This window comes from Haliaeetus albicilla, chromosome 22 (genome assembly GCF_947461875.1).
Source record: "Haliaeetus albicilla chromosome 22, bHalAlb1.1, whole genome shotgun sequence".
Classification (NCBI taxonomy): Eukaryota; Metazoa; Chordata; class Aves; order Accipitriformes; family Accipitridae; genus Haliaeetus; species Haliaeetus albicilla.
This window is the reverse complement of record NC_091504.1, coordinates 25,362,574-25,380,545: the sequence shown is the minus strand read 5'-3', so window position 1 is coordinate 25,380,545 and position 17,972 is coordinate 25,362,574. Positions and strand designations below refer to the sequence as shown.

The window sequence follows — 17,972 nt, the reverse complement described above, 5'->3', positions numbered from 1 at the left end:
AGATGGAGATTCCAGAGATTTACAAGACGTTGATAAGCACGGAGAATATGAGCCATACACCTGCAACGAAAGGACTACTTTATTAAAAGCAGGGCAGTTAAAACTGATCCCAGAGCTGTGCAGAGGTTGCAGCAAGCCTGACTCTGTGGCCCAGGGCCGTGGGTCTGCAAGAGCCCCCCGCTGCCCTCCTGCCAGCCCCTGGGAGGGACAGGGCACCCACAGCTCGGGGGAGGTGGGACGGAGAGACAAGACTCCCCACCTTTCTGTTGAGACTGGCCCACACCCAAAAAGACATGTTTTTTGTAAGCAAGCATCTTCTGACAGAAATAAAGGCATCAGCCCAAGCACTGTGGCGGCAGGCAGCCTGCCGTGCCACGGGGAGCTGATGACCCCCGCCAGGTCCTGCGTCCAGGCAGAGCTCCTCTGCCCCAAGGCGTAAGTGTTTTGACACAAGTCAGCCCTGCCATCCACGACTGCACAAAACAAACCTGCTCAGGGAAGCTGATCTTTAAAAGTAATGCTACAACAGGGAACTGAAAGCAAGGAAAAGCCTGCAAAAAAACCCCAACCAAAAACCCCTTGAAAAAAAAAACCCCACCCAACACATGTGAAATAAGAGCGGAGCTGCTAACCACTCTGCTAGCAAATAGCACTACATCCATGGCCAGCCAGCTGCGGAGGCAACCTGCAGCTGAAAGAGTGATGGAGCGAGGCTTCCTCGAACCAGCATCACCCCCTGCAAAGCCCATCTGCAAACAGCAAGGGCTTTGCAAGCTGGACAAGTGATTTTCCAGATGGTGAGACATGCCTCTCCTCGGGGCAAGGATGTGACTGGCATCAGCATCAGTCTTGCAGAGCCCTTCCCCGTGTGAGGAGGCACGGGGGAGCTGCTGCTGGTGGGCTGCAGAGGGAGGGCCATGGGGGTGCCAGGTGGCAGCAAAAACAAAAGCAAGATTTTCTCCTGACTAGTGTTTTACTTTTTTTGTAAATAATACACTTTCCCTTGGTATTGCAGCATGCCGCCCTTTATTAAAAAAACCCAAACCAACAAATCCCAGCGTAAGAAGCCTGCCAAGGTGGAAGATGTTACGCCTCTTGGTCTCTTGAACGAGCGTGGCAGCAGCACGGACAAGCAGGTGGGGCTGGCTCCAGCCCCGCCGTCCCCTGCCAGGAGAGGGGAGCGATGCCACCAGGCGCCGCTGGCAGCGGGTGGGCCGGTGGCCGCGGCAGGCAGGGAGCCCACCGCGGGCTTACGGTCCTCCCGCTGCCGAGGCAGCGCGGCGAGGCGGGCGACCCACCAACCCCTCGGTGCCGCCGGGCAGCTCGCACGTCGCCCTCGGCACACGGACAGGCCGATGCCGTGCCCCGTTGAACCTCGCCGTCCCTCGGCTTTCACTACATCCACTTCAAGGTGACTCGGGTTCAGCTCAACAAGAGGATCTGTGCATCTCCTCGGCGGGCTCCGGACAGCATCCTGACAACTGAATCAGTTCCCGCTTAGCTGTGCTAAAGCGGGAGAGTAAAAAGCATCCTGTGACTGAATGAGGTTTTCCTAAAGCAAGTCCCCGACAACAATGCGAGAGCCTGAAATGCGCTACTAAACTGATTTAGTGATTTGGCTGTCGTGTCAAATAGCTTAGTTTGCTTTCAGCAAAAATGAAAAGAAATCTGTTCGTGGGTCTTTTCTGTTAAGTGCTGACCCTGAACACACTGACACACCTCTAGCTTTTACTGCCAGAGAAGGCAAGGAGGGAAAGCAGGTCCGTGTCTGCAGGATCTGTGCCTCCGTCGACACTAAAGCTCACAGTTGCCCGTGCGTAAGCTGTGAAAGCATCTGATAGTGTGAGCCGGACAGATGTACGGTCACTCATCTGCAAAGGAGGTGTTAGCAGGGGGAGGCTGTGGCCCCACGGAGGCTCTGAAGGCCAGCGGTGCCAGTGGGCAGGCGGCTCGCTGCCCCGTCCCCACGCTCCCCAGTCCTCCTCCCAGCTCCAGCTCCCTCCTGGAGGTCAGCAAAGCTCCCGAGGCTGCACCGTGCCGGGGCTCCCCCGAGGGGACCCTCCCCTGCGGGACAGCCCGATTCCCCCACGGGCACCCAGCGAGAACGTTGACAACCCTGCTCAAATCTGCTGGACCTCAGCCACCGCGCTGCCCTGCAGACACTTCGTACGCACACACCACCAAGGACAGTCCGTGGTCTTTTACTCATTAGTTTTTCCAGCCAGAGCCCAGGTTCTTACCTGCTGCCTTCTGCTGGAAGCTGTTTTACACACACCTGCCCCCCAAATCGAAGTGTTGCCATCAAACCCTCGGCTTCCTCAGTGTAACACAAATGCACACCAAATTCAGAGCAGCTCAGCCAACTAATAAATCATAAAGGATTTTCTACTTCATGTACCTGCCTGTAAAGCTAAACAGAGCTGTACTACAGTGCCGTTATTCAGTATTTTCAATATAGGCATCCAGAAATTAAATTTTGTTTTCCGATTGTGCTTTTATGCATGTGAGCATGAAGGCACCATCTGTTATCGATATATAGGACCCCATAAACATGCAGTTTGATTCTCCTGGCTTACATAGGATAATCATTTAGCTTTCTTTGTATTAAACAGGAACAAGTTCGTTTAATCCCCATACTAACGCAGCAAAAATCCTTCAGGCTCCCGCAGATAAGGAAGGATGTTTTAGACCAAATCACATCTGACGTTTGCAGCTCAGGTGCAGGGAGTCCAAGTCTGGACTCAACTGCTTTGCTAAACCGCAGCTTTACTCTTTGCCTCTGGAAGGCAAGCGGATGCTGCGCGTTCATGGGCTTCATGTAATAGCGGCACATTTTGCACCAAGAGGCAAAGCTGGCCCAGATGATCTTTGTCCATGTTTGACGAGACCACATGGCTTACGGACAGCAGCCCATCAGGGGCTTCCCATCGGGGCACCAGTCCCTCCGCCGTCCCGGCACACAGCCTGGGCACGCTTCTGCGCAGCACAGCCGTGCCACCGCGGCACCACATCCCGGCCCCATCCCGACCGCAGCCTGGTGCTTCAGCCGGAGCGAGAGGCAGCAAACCCCTCGGCACCCAGCAGTGCTCGCCATGCACGGCCCAAAACGCTCCCACCTTCCAGCCGCCTTCTCCGTACCCACGGCCACCGGGAGACGGGCACACCTCCACCTCCGAGAGGGATTCAGCGCGGCACTAAGCAGCTATTCTGTGCTTTTCCCAGGCAGCACCACCGGTGGAAATACCACTCAAAATACCTGTAAACTTTACTGTGGAAAACATGCCATTTTATGCCTTTGCTACCAGGCAGAGATTAAAGAGGGAGCTTATATTCGCAGGCAATCTGTCCACCTGGAAAGGGCTGCTTTGCTCATGCACAGTCAAACCCCTCCATATGGGACAGAAAACAGCTGACGGTTTGTGCCAGTGCCTGCGTGCGCACACACGCGCGCCACTCCATGGGTCTGAAACGGGAGCCTGGCTCCTCACAACCAAACCAGAGCTCAAGAGAGCAAAGCTAAGCTACCTGCACCACGGAAACAGCAGCTCCGACATCAGTCTTCAGAAAAAAATCTGAGCTGACAGCAGAGGAGGGAAATGCTCCATTTGATCTGCTAATTGATGCTGACTGTCGAGTCAAGGAGCTGTGTTCTGGTTAACTCTCCATTTTGCTTCCCAGCCAACGATCTCTGATTAACGCTTGTTTCTTGGCTTGGGCTGATACAAGGCTTTCAGGATCAAATGCTTTTCATCTCCGAGCTGTGCAACAGTAAGTGATGACTGGCACCGGCACGCCAGAGTGAAACCGCGTGGGAGCAACAGAATTGTTTTGGAGAGCATGGCAGTGAAATACCAAATCCTTCACGTTTAGGGTAGAGGCTTCTCCAATTGTTTGTTCTCTGGGCTGATATAAGGCTGGGTTTGTGCCCTCCTGGAAGACTGGCCATGTACCAACACAAACAGCACGGCCCTGATGCCCCTGAAGTTAACTGAGACATATTTTACTGTGTTCCAGGGGAAAGCATAAATACTTTGCTTCCCACTTATTGATGGTTCTTAGATACCGCACATATTTTTAATTAAAGTGTCTGGTGTAGCAGGCGGCAAAGAACATCAGGAGTTTTTCTGCACTTCCCTGAAACAACAGTTCTACAAAGGGAACCACCACTTCGCTGCAAAAAAACTACAGGAATTTATAAAGGACCAAGCCCTCCATGCGTGGCTACACGTCCTCCCATGCAGCCTCACATTTCCAAAAGTGAGAAAAGCCATTTCAGCTACACCCAGCAGACGTTTCAGTCATGGTCTCTTCTCGTCTATTTACAGCACTCACATTTTGACTGATGCAACGGCAAACAAAGCCGACAGTGAGATTTGTCCCTGTTCCGGCCTCTGCTCCCTCACAAGCACCGTTCCCTTGGGCACCGTGGGGATAACGATGCTCACCATCACCAAGCATCTTCCCTCCCTCCTGCCTGGCCAGGAACACAGTGGACTTTCCCCTCATGCCCCAATCAAAACAAGAAGAACCAGAGATGGTGAGAAAGTCTGCTGAAATTCCCCCTTCCATTACCAGTGTGGTTTCTGAATTAAGGTCTCGATTTTACTACATTCTGCTGAAGGTGAGTGCCAGCTGGCCTGGACCGCATCCCCTCCCTGCGCCCTGTTCCAGGCGAGGAACACCTGCAGCAGCTCTTCCCCACGGGACAAGTGAATACTCCTCTTCAACACCAGCTCTGAATCCTGGCAACACTGGAAAGAGGCTTTGAAATGCCGCAGTGGGAGCGTTAAGCGCAAGATGTGTCATTTGTAGATAGAAACACTATTTTGAGATATAGAACATTCAGATATTTTAAATATTAACTATTAAAAGCAAACATTTTTTAAATTCCTACACAAACACATATTTATAGCACTGTTTGACACTGGCTGGCTGAGATGAGGCTCAGTCCCAAGCAATAAACATATGCATAATAACATCAGGACCTGGCCAGCCTTTATTCATCACAACCCAAATTAACTCAGACTGCATTTAAGCCTTGCCTAGGCCCAGTCCCTAAAGAGCTCAGGACACTGGGCAATGCAGAGCTTCACTGCAAATTAAGAGATACGATAATGAAAATAGTGCCGTGACCCAACGGAGACGCACACCAGCACTGAACTTCAGGTGCCCCAAAGGGCGACTGACTCATCAGAGCTAAACGGAAACCTCTGCGGGATGAAGGCTTTGTATCTGATCTTAGGAAATCTATTTAGAAATCATGTTCATTTTCTCTAGGCATCATTCTTCTTCTCAGGCAAAGATGCATAACGCTCCCCTGTTGTCACCTAACGGGGAGCAGGGTCTCTGGGCAGATGCCCTCCACTCCCGCATCCCAGCCAACACTCCAACTTTCTCCTGACCTTCCCCTGAGCAAAGACAGGTCAGCCCTCTGGTCCTACCTGTGTTTCTGCTCAGTGTACTGTAACGGCACAGAAAGGATCTAGGTGTTATTTTTAATTGGGTTTAGTACATGTACACCAAGTAGCACGAGTTGCGGTTCTGGGAGCGGAGAGCACGGGCACCAGAGCACGACGGAGCTTCGTCAGGTCCCACCGCCTGCACTTGACCCTCCTGGCAGAGAACGCAGGGCAGCCCTTACCCCTTTGCAGATCGCCACTGCCTCCTTGGACATGGACTTGGGGTAGGCTACGTTGTGCTCCATGATGGACTGGAAGAGCTCGTCCTCATCTTCTCCCTCAAAGGGAGCCTAGAGCAAAGCAAACAGAGGTTCAGCGGCATTTCTCCGTCTTTGAGTTTACATTTGCTGCCGTGGTCCTCAGCCACGAAACCAGCCCCGGCTGCGCTGCGCAGTGACTCGTGTCTCGGCGTTGCAGTCCCCGGCTTCATCTCCAGCACTGAGGAGATGGCCCCCCACCGTGTGCCAGCAACAAAACAAATTACACGTCAGCGTATGCTCGCAATGGAATTTAACACAATCCCATAGGAATCAATTAAAATTCAATTACCTGGCCAGCTAACATTTCATAGAGCAGGACTCCAAATGCCCACCAATCCACGGACTTCCCATAGGGCTGATAAGCAATTATCTGAAAACAACACAAACAGCAGGATTTGATACACTCCCATTTTTAACCTGTTGGCACAATACAAACTAATTTCAAGATGTAGTCCAGGTCAAAAGGACAAGGTTATTTTCTGAGATACCAGTCTCTGAATGGTGGGAAATCACGATTATAAACAGAACGCACAATAGGCAAAGAGTTCAGTAACTTTAAAAAAATCATCAGTTTTCAAATGTGCACTAAATATTAGAAAAAAACAGAATAGTCACTGTGATTTTAGACAGACTCATTCTGATTCAGACGAAACTTTAGCATATTTGTTGTGCTCTTTCAGATTCGTCACGGACAGGCGCGTTGGAGCAGCAGCAGCAGCCGTTCTTGCTTATCCTGATGCACTTTGGGATTTTTTTCCGCTGACTTCAATGCAGTTGGTTTGAAGTAACAGCACAGAGTTTGGCCCTCTGTGCATGGTACATGGCCCTTCAAAACAGATTTGCAGCATATGGGTAGTCAAAACCCTCTGCATTCCAGACTGCCGGTTTGCTTTCTATTATTTATTGCAGAACATCCCTCACGATATAACCTAATAACCAATGGCCCTACCCTTACCTGAGCAATGTAGTTGTTCTGGAGTTAGGATATAACTTTGGTGGGGTTTTTTTGGTTGTTTTTTTTTTTTCTTTTTAAATTTAAAAATATCAACATGTATTTTGGAAAAGGCACCAAAACCTGAATTTTTGTATTTTTCCGTGATTTTCTCTACAAAATCTGAAACACCCTAAATTTCATAATCATACGACCCTGCGGCAAAGCCACCCGGCTAACCTGCCTCTGTAAAGCAAGTGACCTCACCCGTGCACGTCGGTGGTTTGGGGTGCCCACAGCTGAACCCAGCGAGGGGCTCGGTCCCCCGCCGCAAGACCCCACACGCCAACAAGACAAGCGGCTGGTGCAGAAACGGACCCAGCCCCGGGAGAGCCCCGCGGCTCCTTCCCACGGCACCTCTGCCGCTCGGCTCTCCGTGTCCCTCGGCTCAAGCGTGCAGCAAGGCGCCGGGTCCGCACGCTCGCCCGGGGGCTGCTGCCTGACGCCAGCCCCCTCCTGCCTTCCCTTCAGCACGGGGGGGTCCCTCCAGCCCCCTCCTGCTGCAGCCCCACGCAAAGGGGAGCAGTGACGGGTCCAACCCAGGGGCCACAGAAGGAGCCGGGCTCCCCTGGGCACCTTTCTGCTTTGAAGGGTCTTCCAAGCTCCGGTTTATTTGCTGGGTTGCTGCTGATGGGCGTCATTTCAGCGTTCGGGGTTTGACAGGCCTTGGGCTTTGCCATCTGTTACTGAACGCGAAACAATTACAAAATTTATTCACCCTAATTACAGAATTCTATTCTGCGAAGATTCCTGTGCTCAGGCACAAATGCAGATCGTATGCTAATCACAGGAGGACGTACACAGCAATCCGGCCCCAGAGGTCTGTCCGCAAGCAGGGCTCCAGTCCCGCGGCTCCGTGGCTGCGGGCAATGCCTGGGACCCCAAGAGTCCTCATGTTGGGCAGCCCCTGCCCTTGCAAAAGACCTCGGCGGTGTCCAGTGGGATCCGACCAGGAGGTACGGCAAGATGCAGGTCAGGCACTGACAGCCCACCTAAGAAGAGACGAGTTCCATCCCGCGAAAGCATCAGCACCGAGGCACGGTTCGAGAGCAAGGCTGATGCCAATCTTCTCTTCGGTCCTGGTCCTGGTCCTGGTCCTGGTCCTGGTCCAGCCACACGTCCAAACGCGGTGACACGACCCTGACTGCCCTGACGGCATCCTGCAGTCTGGCCAGACCCTTCCCGCTGAGATCAGACATTGAGCTTCAGCTCTGAAATTCCTCAACCGAGCGCACTCAAAGTTCTTTCCCCTTGTTCTTTAGACAATTTATGAGTGCTCTGGGAAATTTAGGTGTGAACTGTTCACACCATAAAGGCCTTTAAAAGAAAACAGTACTTAGATTAAATCCTTGCAGAAAAGCACTCTCTGTAAATTGAAGTCGCCGACTGCATGTTAGGGAAGGTCAAAACCCAACAGCTGAAGAACATGTTTTGTTCAGAGGAAATTACACATGCAGGGTCATTTGCACTCAGTACCTGTCCCCTTGGCACGCAGAACTGTACCTTAGAATAGAAAAAGCCCTTAAAATGGGTCAAGCAAATCACAGGACATTTTCACCCTGAAGACATGTTGGCTCGAGAACATTGCAGCTTCCCAACGGGAGGAAGCACGGTCCAGCAGAAGGGCCCTGGAGCGGAGCTACACGCAGGGACCCCGGCTCTGCCACGGGCTTGGCCACCCAGCAGGAGACCACGCCAGAACTGTATACCCCCTTTTGCTATTTACAAAATAGGGCATGTGTATAGTCACTCTTTTGAGACCCACTGGTAGCAGGCTTTAATACCATTCCTGGGTACTGTAGTGATTTGCACCCTCATTTCCCATTTTCTGTTTTTATTTTGGAAAAAAAAACCAAACAGAGCAAGGAGAGGAAAATAAGAATTTAAGTGATAATGCTTAGGCAAATACCAAGAGAACTGGTCATTTGTCCTGCTTTGAAAGAGTATTAATCACACACAGCAACTGAGCTATGTACCAACCGAACACCAATATTAATCTTGGTAAGATGAGGATATGTAACACACATTTGAACGAGTAATTAAAAACCTCTCTGGCTGCAGCAAAACACAATGTAGTTTAGCATACAAGCGCATCTAACTATGTCTTAGCAAAGAGAGTTTCTTCCTCTAAAACATTTAAATGAATAAATATTAATCTCATCATTGAAAATTCAGCAGAGTGAGAAGATTTTAGAGGGATATTTTTATGTTAAGGGAACAGACATTTGGGAATAATTACCTACCTGAATTTCACAAGTCTGCCTTAAATTGCATCCATATAGCACTTCATGGAAGTGTCATATGTGACTCCATCACATAAGTAATAACCAAATGCACAGTAATTTTGGAGTGATCTAGAACTGTAAATAGGGAACCTCTCCTCATCAGACACACAGCCCTTCGCTGCAAGTAGCAAGCTGGAGACATCTAAAGATTCCACTTCGCATGGAAATATTATCCACCGATAATTTCATTTTTCCCAGCAGTCATGTTGTGCTGGAAGTGGCTGTTACACATGGCGAGGGGCAAAGCTGAGCTCTTGGGCTCATCTTTTCCAGGAGCAAGGAAGGGTGCAAGGAGCAGCCCTTGGTGGGTTTGAGCATGCCAAGGATCGGACAGGCATGGTGACGCCAGCGACACAGACATGGGGAAAACACACTGCAGGGAGACCAGCAGGGAGGATTTTCTGTACTTTGAGGCAGAAGCAGGGCGTGCAGCCAAACAGAGAGGCAGATGCGGCATCACTGCTTCCTTACAGGGGATGAACTTTCCAGGCTGACAGTGAATTCACCGACGGCCCTGTTCCTCTCAGAAAGCTGCCCAAAGCAAGGTCATCCCATGGAACGGAGCGTCAGACAGGCTGCCCAAACACGTACGGAGCATCTACTGCCCTTCTGCATCCCTTACCTCGGGTGCAATGTAGTCTGGAGTGCCGCAGAAGGTCTTGGTAGTCACCCCGTCCCAGATGTTCTCCTTGCACATCCCAAAGTCTGCAATCTTTATGTGCCCCTCACTATCCAGCATCACGTTGTCCAGCTTCAGGTCTCTACAAAGTGAAAGCAAAACAGTGATGCAAAAGACCACCCATGAAGCCACCCAGCAAAGACACAAGTTTCTGGACTCCAGGCGCTCTCTCGTGAGTGAGCTCTGGCTTCATCTGACACCCAGGCTCTTTGTAGGATAATGTTTGGGGAAACGAGTAAAAATAAGTCAGAGACCTGTCAAGATGAAGTGTTTATTTCACTTTTAACCCACAGGAACACCATGCTGGGCAAATCGCTTTTAAGTGTACGTCAGAAAACACTCTCATCTAGCAGGGAGACAGATTTAATAGATTTTTTTTTTTTTTTTTTTGTGCCTATGAAAATCAAAGTGTACTTAAAGCTCACTGGCAATGAAGAAGTACCTACTCAGCAGAAGTCCCTGCATCACCTATGCTATGCTCCCCCATGAAAGTACAAATCAGCCGTGTTTCTCTCTGATCCTTGTCCACAGAATATCTGTTAGTTATACCCTGCAGGAGCTTTGCTCTTTAGCACAAATTGTGGAGACAGTTTCAGCTGTAGAGCTCCCGATCCGACTCCCAGCCCCGAGCAGCCTCCGCAGAGGTGGGTGCTCCAGCCCGAAGAACAGTTTTGCAGCAAACACTCCGTATTTCAGGTGCAATTTATACATTACCAGCCATGGCATTACCATGCAGTTCTGTGATCTGTGCCACGTCCTATACAGTAAAGCATTACTCAAAGGTCTCCATTTCAATATCAGAGCACATCTGCAAGATTTCCCTTGCCCGAGGGTGACGGTAAGTGCCAAGGCAGGCGACAGAGCGGCAGACACAGGCACAAGCCCAGGCTGTGCCCTGCTCGCCCATCGGCTCAGCCGGCCGTGTCTCTGCGGCTCTGCCCAGCTCCGTGCCTCGTCTGCAGGCGAAGAGCAAACGCACATCGCCCGGTCCGGCACGAAGGACACACCGTGTCTGCGTGAGCCCTTTTCTTGGAGACCCCCGGCTGAAACACCCCACTGGGAACAGCCTGCTCAGCAGAGCCGTGGGGCTGCACGAGGCTTAGCTTTGTTAAGTAAGAGCCCAATAAAAGGAACAGCATAATTTACAACTTCTTGCTGTTTTCTAAGGCTGTTTTTCCCAATTACTGTCAGTGCTTAGAACCCTGATGGGCCAAAGGCAGATGGATATGAGCCTGGATTCGGATTCGGAGGAAGGAAGGAAGAAGAAGCACTGGGGACCGGCAGACCTAGAATCTCTCTGTAGTGGCTGATGGCAAAAAACACCCCTCGTGTCAGGTTTGCTCCACTTCTTTCATCTTTGGAACAGTCTTCAGCATCTCATAACTTCAGTAGCACAGCTGGCATTTCTTTTTGCAAAGCAGTTAATGGTATCTGACGCTCATTAGGATGCTCTGCTCTACCTTGGGCTCTGGGAATACTCCTGAGCAGGCAAGAGCAGCAGTACCCTAGTTCCAGCGCTTAAACTGCAGCCTCGGAGCCCGGTCCGGCACTTGGCGGTAACCGAGCTAACTCCGGATGCTATAGTCGTTTTGTGAACGGAAAAGAAGTTTTAGCGTCTGAACCAGAAGTGACAGACTTGCACTGCAGACCTCAGAATAAGCCATTCATAAGCACTTAGTCCAGTGTTAATGGTAAGAAAATAGTGCCCTGCAGCAAAATACGTGGCTCAGAATGGGCCATGCTGCCAGCGAGCATTTGTGTCGTATGGGGAGAAACACATGAAACAGAGGCAAGAGAGGAACCAAAGCTGCCTTCCTATAGACCGGGGACAAAGACAAGAACCTTCTCAAAAACCGGCAACACCACGAGGCTCCCAGCTCCGTTTTGGGTGTGCGTACCCCACCGGCAGCTGCCAAACCTGACCCGTGGCCCTGGAAGGGAGGAGAGCCCCGCGGCCGGTCGCTGCTCTGCAGAGTGGGGCTGCGGGAGCCCTGCAGAGCATCGCAGTGGTCACATCGCTCCGGCTGTGGCTGGAGTTCTCGGGGGAAGAGAGGAAGGAGGAACTTGCTCACCTACCGATAAATGATGCCTTTGCTCTGCAGGAAGAAGAGGCCGATGGCTATTTCTGCTGCGTAGAACCTGAAATTAAAGATTTAAAAGGAAGACTGATAATTAAAGGAGATGAATCAAAATAAAAACCTTTCAAATCCAATTGCACTAAATGAAATGCATTGGGCATACGTGACCAAAGGATAAAGACAGCCACAACATAAAAATACGAGACAGGTATCACACAAGAATGACACAACCCACCCTCCGCTTCTATCGGGTAGGGATGCGATCAGGTTGCTGTGGGCTAGCAGGGGGCTGTCACTTCTTGTTACACAAATTCTCATTAAGCGAGAGCTGGGATCTACGGCTGTTCATTTCTCTGTACTGGCAATGCAGCTTGAAAAGTTATCTGTCATCTCGGGGAGGCCGAGGAGATAACATGCACGGCCACCCCGTTCTTTAAAGAATATTCTGGGTCTCAGAGGACTCTGCCAGAGTGCAAAACACCAGTTCAAACCCACCTGGGCTCTGCTTACTGTTTGTATTTTTTCTTGAAGCATATGAAGGCTTTCACAGACACCTTCTGCTCTGTCCAGATTACAGGGAGCAGGAGCCAAAAGCCACCAGTTAACACTCAGGTCGGCAACCCCAGTAGAGGAGCCAAAGACCCGACGTCCCTCACGCCCTGGGGAAGGGCATGGGGCAGAACAGAGGTGAGCTGGCAGCACGGCGGCTGGGAGCTCACCAGCTGCTGCTGGTGTCTCCCAGGAAGCCTCCAAACCTCCCTGCCTGGTCCTTTTATGAAGGTCAATTATTTACCTATTGACATGTGTATCCCAAAGAGGAGCTGGAGGCACCAGCATGGTTGGCACCAGGCAAAGAATGACCCTGCATCCTCGGATTCCTGCTGTTCTTCCTTTCCCCTCCCTTTCTGCCCAGGACTTGCACCACAAAAGCCTGTAGCTTGGACTATATTTCCAGCTGTATGACAAAGGTACATCAAGGACCTACCCTGAAGGTGCCAAACTGGGGCTACTGAACTTACACAGCGTGTGGCTCTTTAAACCTCCCAACCTGCTGGATCTGGTACATTAAGTCGCCACCATTCACGTATTCCATCACAAAATACAAACGATCCTAAAGAAAAAAAAGCAAACAATTAGCAGCAGAATTATTAGAGCAGGGAATCTGCAGGGGTCAGAAATAAGGACCAAGGCAACTGACAGCTCCAGTCTATATTTTTCATGGCAATACAACTATCATCATTGTCCTCCCCCAGGGGTGCAGGTGGAGCTTCTGTTCACACGGAGTCCATAAGACAGATGTACTAATTCCTTTGCAACGCTCTGGACTTAAGCTCCGCATCTTTGCAGATAGATCTGATGGAGAAGGCAAGTGGAGGAATTCTTAAAACAGAGGTTTTTCACTTCCCATTAATAAATTTGCTCTCATTCTTCACTGAAGCCATTTTGCAGGGCGTTTCATCAGACAGCTCCTTGCCGGTATTTCCCCAGGCACTGCATGGCTTCAATTAAGAGGTGCACAAGAGATGTGAGCAGTTCCTACGGGGACCAGCCTCCATGTGCAGGCAGCGACCAGCATGATTTGGCCAAGCACCGGGAGGGCTGTGGGACATTCCCAGCTCACCAGTCTCGCCGGGAGCAGCCTGCGGCAGTGCCGGGACCACACGTGCTTGCAGGGGACCCAGCAGCCCCCCGGTCAAGCTGGGGATGCAGGAGGAGGCTGCATCCCCTCTCCTCGCTCCTCCCAGCCTGGTCTGAGGGTGTACTTAATGTTCACGCATGCTTAATTAAGTGAGTAGTTGTTAAGAGTAGAACAAACAGGTCAACCAGTGACTTTGAATCAATTAAAACACTTGCTAGTAGGTGCAATCACAGCCACCTACAAGCACACACCGACTGCCTCTAATGTGTCAAACGCACTTTGCTTTCATTAATTAAGACTCCCCAGATTAAAGCACCCCTCCTCTTACACAGCGTGGCAGCCACAGAGGCGCAGACCTAAGAAATTCCCAAGTAAGCTGAAGTGGTGTGTTCTTCTCTGCCCCACGCTGTCCCCAGGGAAAGCCAAGCCACGGCCAGGGGCAGGCAGGGGCTTGCAGCGGGCACTGTCCTGGAGCCGCAGCGACTGCGGGGAGCTGGCGAGGGGCTTGTATACACAGGATGGCTCCTGCATTCATGGCTACCATTAGTCCTGCTGGGTGTAAGCTCAGTCCTCTACACATTGCTAGAAATTTGAGAAAGCGTGGGCCACAATCAACCCCGAGGAGAGCAACGAGGCAAGAAACAAGACCCAAGCATCCCCACAAAGCTCAGAACCGTGGATTAATGAAACAAAAGCAGCTGGATTTTATCATGCCATGTCTCGCATGGAGCTCTAGTACAAGGCCTGCAAGTCCCAGGAGACACAAGATTTGAGCCAGCAGGAGCTCCACACCAGCGACACCTTTACCCTGGGGAATCCATGCCCTTGAAATGCCACTTTCCTCTGATGTTTCACAGCTCTTTTTTCTAATGGGAAACGGCTGTGAAGAAAATCGTGCAAGACTGCCAAAACCACCAACCTAAACCATTGCAGGAGGTTTCTCGGGGAGGGAGAAGCAATGGCTCCAGACCACCGGAGTGCATGCAGGAGTGGGACACAGACTGCCGTCCAAGTGGATCTTCCCTGCCAGCAGACATCTGCGCTCCGACCTGTGCGTGTCAGTTATGGATGAGCACAGCAAAGCGCTGCGTAACATCAGGCCTGAGCCACCCTTCTTACAACAAGCAACTTTCTACAGCCTTCGAAAACCAGTCGTGGGGCCTCGACGCACAGGAGCCCAAAGCCATCCCCGGGCTCCCCCCAGCCCTAGACCACGAAAGGAAAGACGCAAAGGCTGGAGCACTGCGAGAGCTCCAGGTTCGCAGCATTACATAAGAATGCATAATATTTCCCATTCTTCTTTTCCTCCTTAAATAAACCTTGCCCTGCTTTTAAGACAGTAAGGACGAGGAGCCCAGAAGATATGCAAATGTGAGCATTACCATAATAAGGGCTATAGAGTAACTCGGGTAATCAGCTCCTGCACCCCAGGCACAGCACAGCGTGGCAACGCACAGCGCACCCTGACAGCGGGGCAGCCTCAAAGGTAATTAAATACAGTACCGAAGGGCCAATCAGCCTATGTAAAACATGTGGCACTGATGGGATAGAAAAGAGATTTCGGCTTATCAGATGGCTGGGAATTTTGGAGCATACCCCTCCGTAAATGACTGCCTCTGCCAAGGCATCGATCCAGTTCAGCAGTAAGGCACAGGGCAGGCAAAGTCACCTTCAGCAGCCACCACCACGCTAGTCAGCCTGTGACAGTAACTGGAAAGCAAAGCAATATTGTGCTCATTTGCAGCTGTTTCCTAAATATATCGATCAACTTCAAGGAGGAAGAATATTAAAAAGATGGTCTCTTGAAACAGCCAGCTGAGCTCTAAAAGCAGGATTTGAGCTTTCCTCATTTGGGTGGAGAAGAGAATGCTGGTGCTTCAGAGAAAAAAACATCACGAATAAAGCAGCCAGATGGCTGGCCAGCCTACAGGCTGGAAGAGGGATGGATACGGAAAGCTGTCCTGGCTCTTGTCTATGGCAGAAAAGGACGGGGTCTATCCAAGTCTGGAGCATCCGAACTCACTGAGCAACAGCAAGTTACAGATACATAAATATTCCCTGCAGAGACTTGCACAGAGCTGGTAAAACACACACGCCCCTTCCTTAGGCAGCCAAGACGCAACTCCTGGGGCTCCTTCCGATGCCCCCCTTCTTCGAATTAACCACTCGTCCATCTCCTGCCTGACTCCACACTGTGAACAAGAGTCAGGGCCAGGACAACAGCCGAGTTCTCCATCCACCCGTTATTTATCATTTATCAGTGTCGCTGCTGCTGCTGTGCCCTTCGCTGCTGAGCCCCAGAGGGAAGCGAGGTGGTCAGGGAAGGCACGGCTCACCCGGGGACACCCAGGGACACCCGGCTCACCCCCCTCCCGGGAGCCCAGGCTCTGACCCAGGACCTTTTCGGGGCAGAGCACCCCAGGATCCCACAGCCGTGCCAGCACGGGGCTTCTCTCGTCCTTGAGACCCAGGCAGGAGCGCTCTCATTGCTCATCTTCACATTTTCCTTGAAACGCAGATTTAGGGCTTGTCTCTCTCCCACCAGTCGCTGAACTAACAGCCCCGGCTGAGAAGTGTGCTCTGGACTGTGCTCCCAGAAATCAAAGTGCTTTGTGCCAGCATTTGATAATACACCCTGCTATACATTTTGATTACATTACAAATACGATTACTATTAAGCTACTATAGGTCTGCCAGGAATAATCCTGCGCTGACTCACTTCAGATGCCAGAGAGATGCTGTGTGAAATAGCTTCTCCTGCCACATTTTGATTACTGTGCTGCAAAGCCAGTCCGCAGGCTTTAAATACACTGAATGTGTTTGGTAAATGAAATTTCTGGGATAATATTAAAATGTAATCCTCCTGGATAGCATTGTCATCGTTCTAAAGGACTCTGCTGATTCCCTCTCCCCGCTCCCACTGACACGTACCTGGACGTTTTCACTCACAGGTTGCTTGACAGCTGGGCAGAGATTGCTTTAAAGGTCCCCCGTCCCCTTCCCCACTCCCCCTCTCCGCTTCTGATTTGTACAAACTCAATCGCATGCCCATTTCAAACTGAATTTCCTGTGGTTTGTATTGGGTTTCACCCTTTACTCAGGTTTTGACCACAAGAATGAATCCTGAGAAAAAGCGCAGCACTTTGCTATCGAATCATAACAGATATCGCCAGCTGAGGGGGCCACCTGAGGGGCTGGGAAATCACGTATAATGCCATCAACAGCTCCCTGATGAAAAAATCTCAGGGGTGCAGATATTGTACCTTACTGCCTCCAGTTTAACACACACACATTTTGTTCATGGAAGCGCTTTTGCAAGCAAATTGGACAAGTTGTGAGGTTGTCAAGGCAGAAAATACATGGCTGCTTTTGCAAGTGTAGGGATGTATATCCCGAAAAGAAACACGAATAAAAGCAAAGGTGTGTTTTAGAGAAGGTAAAACGCGTGACCAGGGCAGAAGTCCCTACAGCTCCGTCCACACAGCTCCCAGGCACCCTGCAGCCACCCTGAAAGGCACTGGTCCCAGATAAGTGGTGACACTGGGTCTCTAGAAGAGGGTTTCTACCCACAAACTCACCACTGAAGCCAAGTGACTAAAATCCATTTTGCAAAGCGTCAGACTCCCCCCGCTCCATGTTCAGGGTCCAGCAGGGTCCCCAGCCCACTCTGCCCTTTGCCCAGGGACAGGCTGTGGCACCGGCACTTACCATCGTCTGAAAGCAGGAGTGGAGCTGGGTCAGGAACGGAGGCTTCCCGGAGAGAGCCAGGACACGTTTTTCAACCATCGTGCACTCTACGTCATCGTCTTGGATAACGACGTCCTTCTTCAAGATCTTAACGGCGTAGAGCTCGTCCGTGCCCTTCCTCTCCGCCAGCATCACCTGCATGGGGGAGAGGACACATGCAGGATAAGGAAAACACGGATCTGCAATGCTTCTAGCTTGCCACGGCCAGTAGTTAAAAATAACGGCTCGCTTATTATCCTGTGGCTCCCATTATAACCCTGAAAAGAGATTCAGGTGCCAAGTGATGCGGAAAGCTACTAGTGGTATTTCCAAAAGTATTTAGGAGCCCTAAGTCTAACAAGTAACACATCTACTTCCTCGCCACCTAATTGCCTCGAGGAACCCCGTCCAAGGGGTTTGCTGATGTCTGAGCCAGACATCACCCTTCATCACCTTTCATCGCCGAGTCGGGCCCCAGTTCGGCACCCTCAAGGTGCACGCAGCATTGGCGAGAGTTTGAACGTAGAGTCCATCAAATTACGAAGTGGTAAAAACTTAAAGTGGAAAAGAGTCAGCAAGAGAAAAACAGCAAGATTTTCTCTGCCTCACACACCCCCTCCACAATGCGCGCAGTGATCAAAACCCAGTTACATGCTGGTCCATCACCCAGCCAAAGCCCCTCTCATTCAGAAGAATCCATCCAACCTCCCATTTTAAACCAGTTTCACCCATTTGCGGGTTTATTTATTACAATAAATGGGATGCACTGCTTCTGCTGGTGCAAATTTCCCTCATTAATCCCATCAGCCCCAGTGAGGATCCCCAGACTGATCCACCACGGTCCATCAGCGTAAG

General features: G+C 50.9%; 1 protein-coding gene across 3 annotated transcripts in view; it reads right to left on the bottom strand.

The window, feature by feature from the left end:
* PRKCB (protein kinase C beta) overlaps positions 1-17,972 on the bottom strand; it is a 136,239-nt gene that overhangs the window by 20,842 nt on the left and 97,425 nt on the right. For all 3 annotated transcript variants that reach the window (XM_069810557.1, XM_069810556.1, XM_069810558.1), the window contains 6 exons: positions 17,100-17,273; positions 12,772-12,863; positions 11,751-11,813; positions 9,618-9,756; positions 6,009-6,089; positions 5,642-5,749 (listed from right to left, as the gene is read on the bottom strand). In XM_069810557.1, coding sequence (XP_069666658.1) covers positions 5,642-5,749; positions 6,009-6,089; positions 9,618-9,756; positions 11,751-11,813; positions 12,772-12,863; positions 17,100-17,273 — 657 coding nt within the window. The remainder of the gene's footprint in view (positions 1-5,641; positions 5,750-6,008; positions 6,090-9,617; positions 9,757-11,750; positions 11,814-12,771; positions 12,864-17,099; positions 17,274-17,972) is intronic.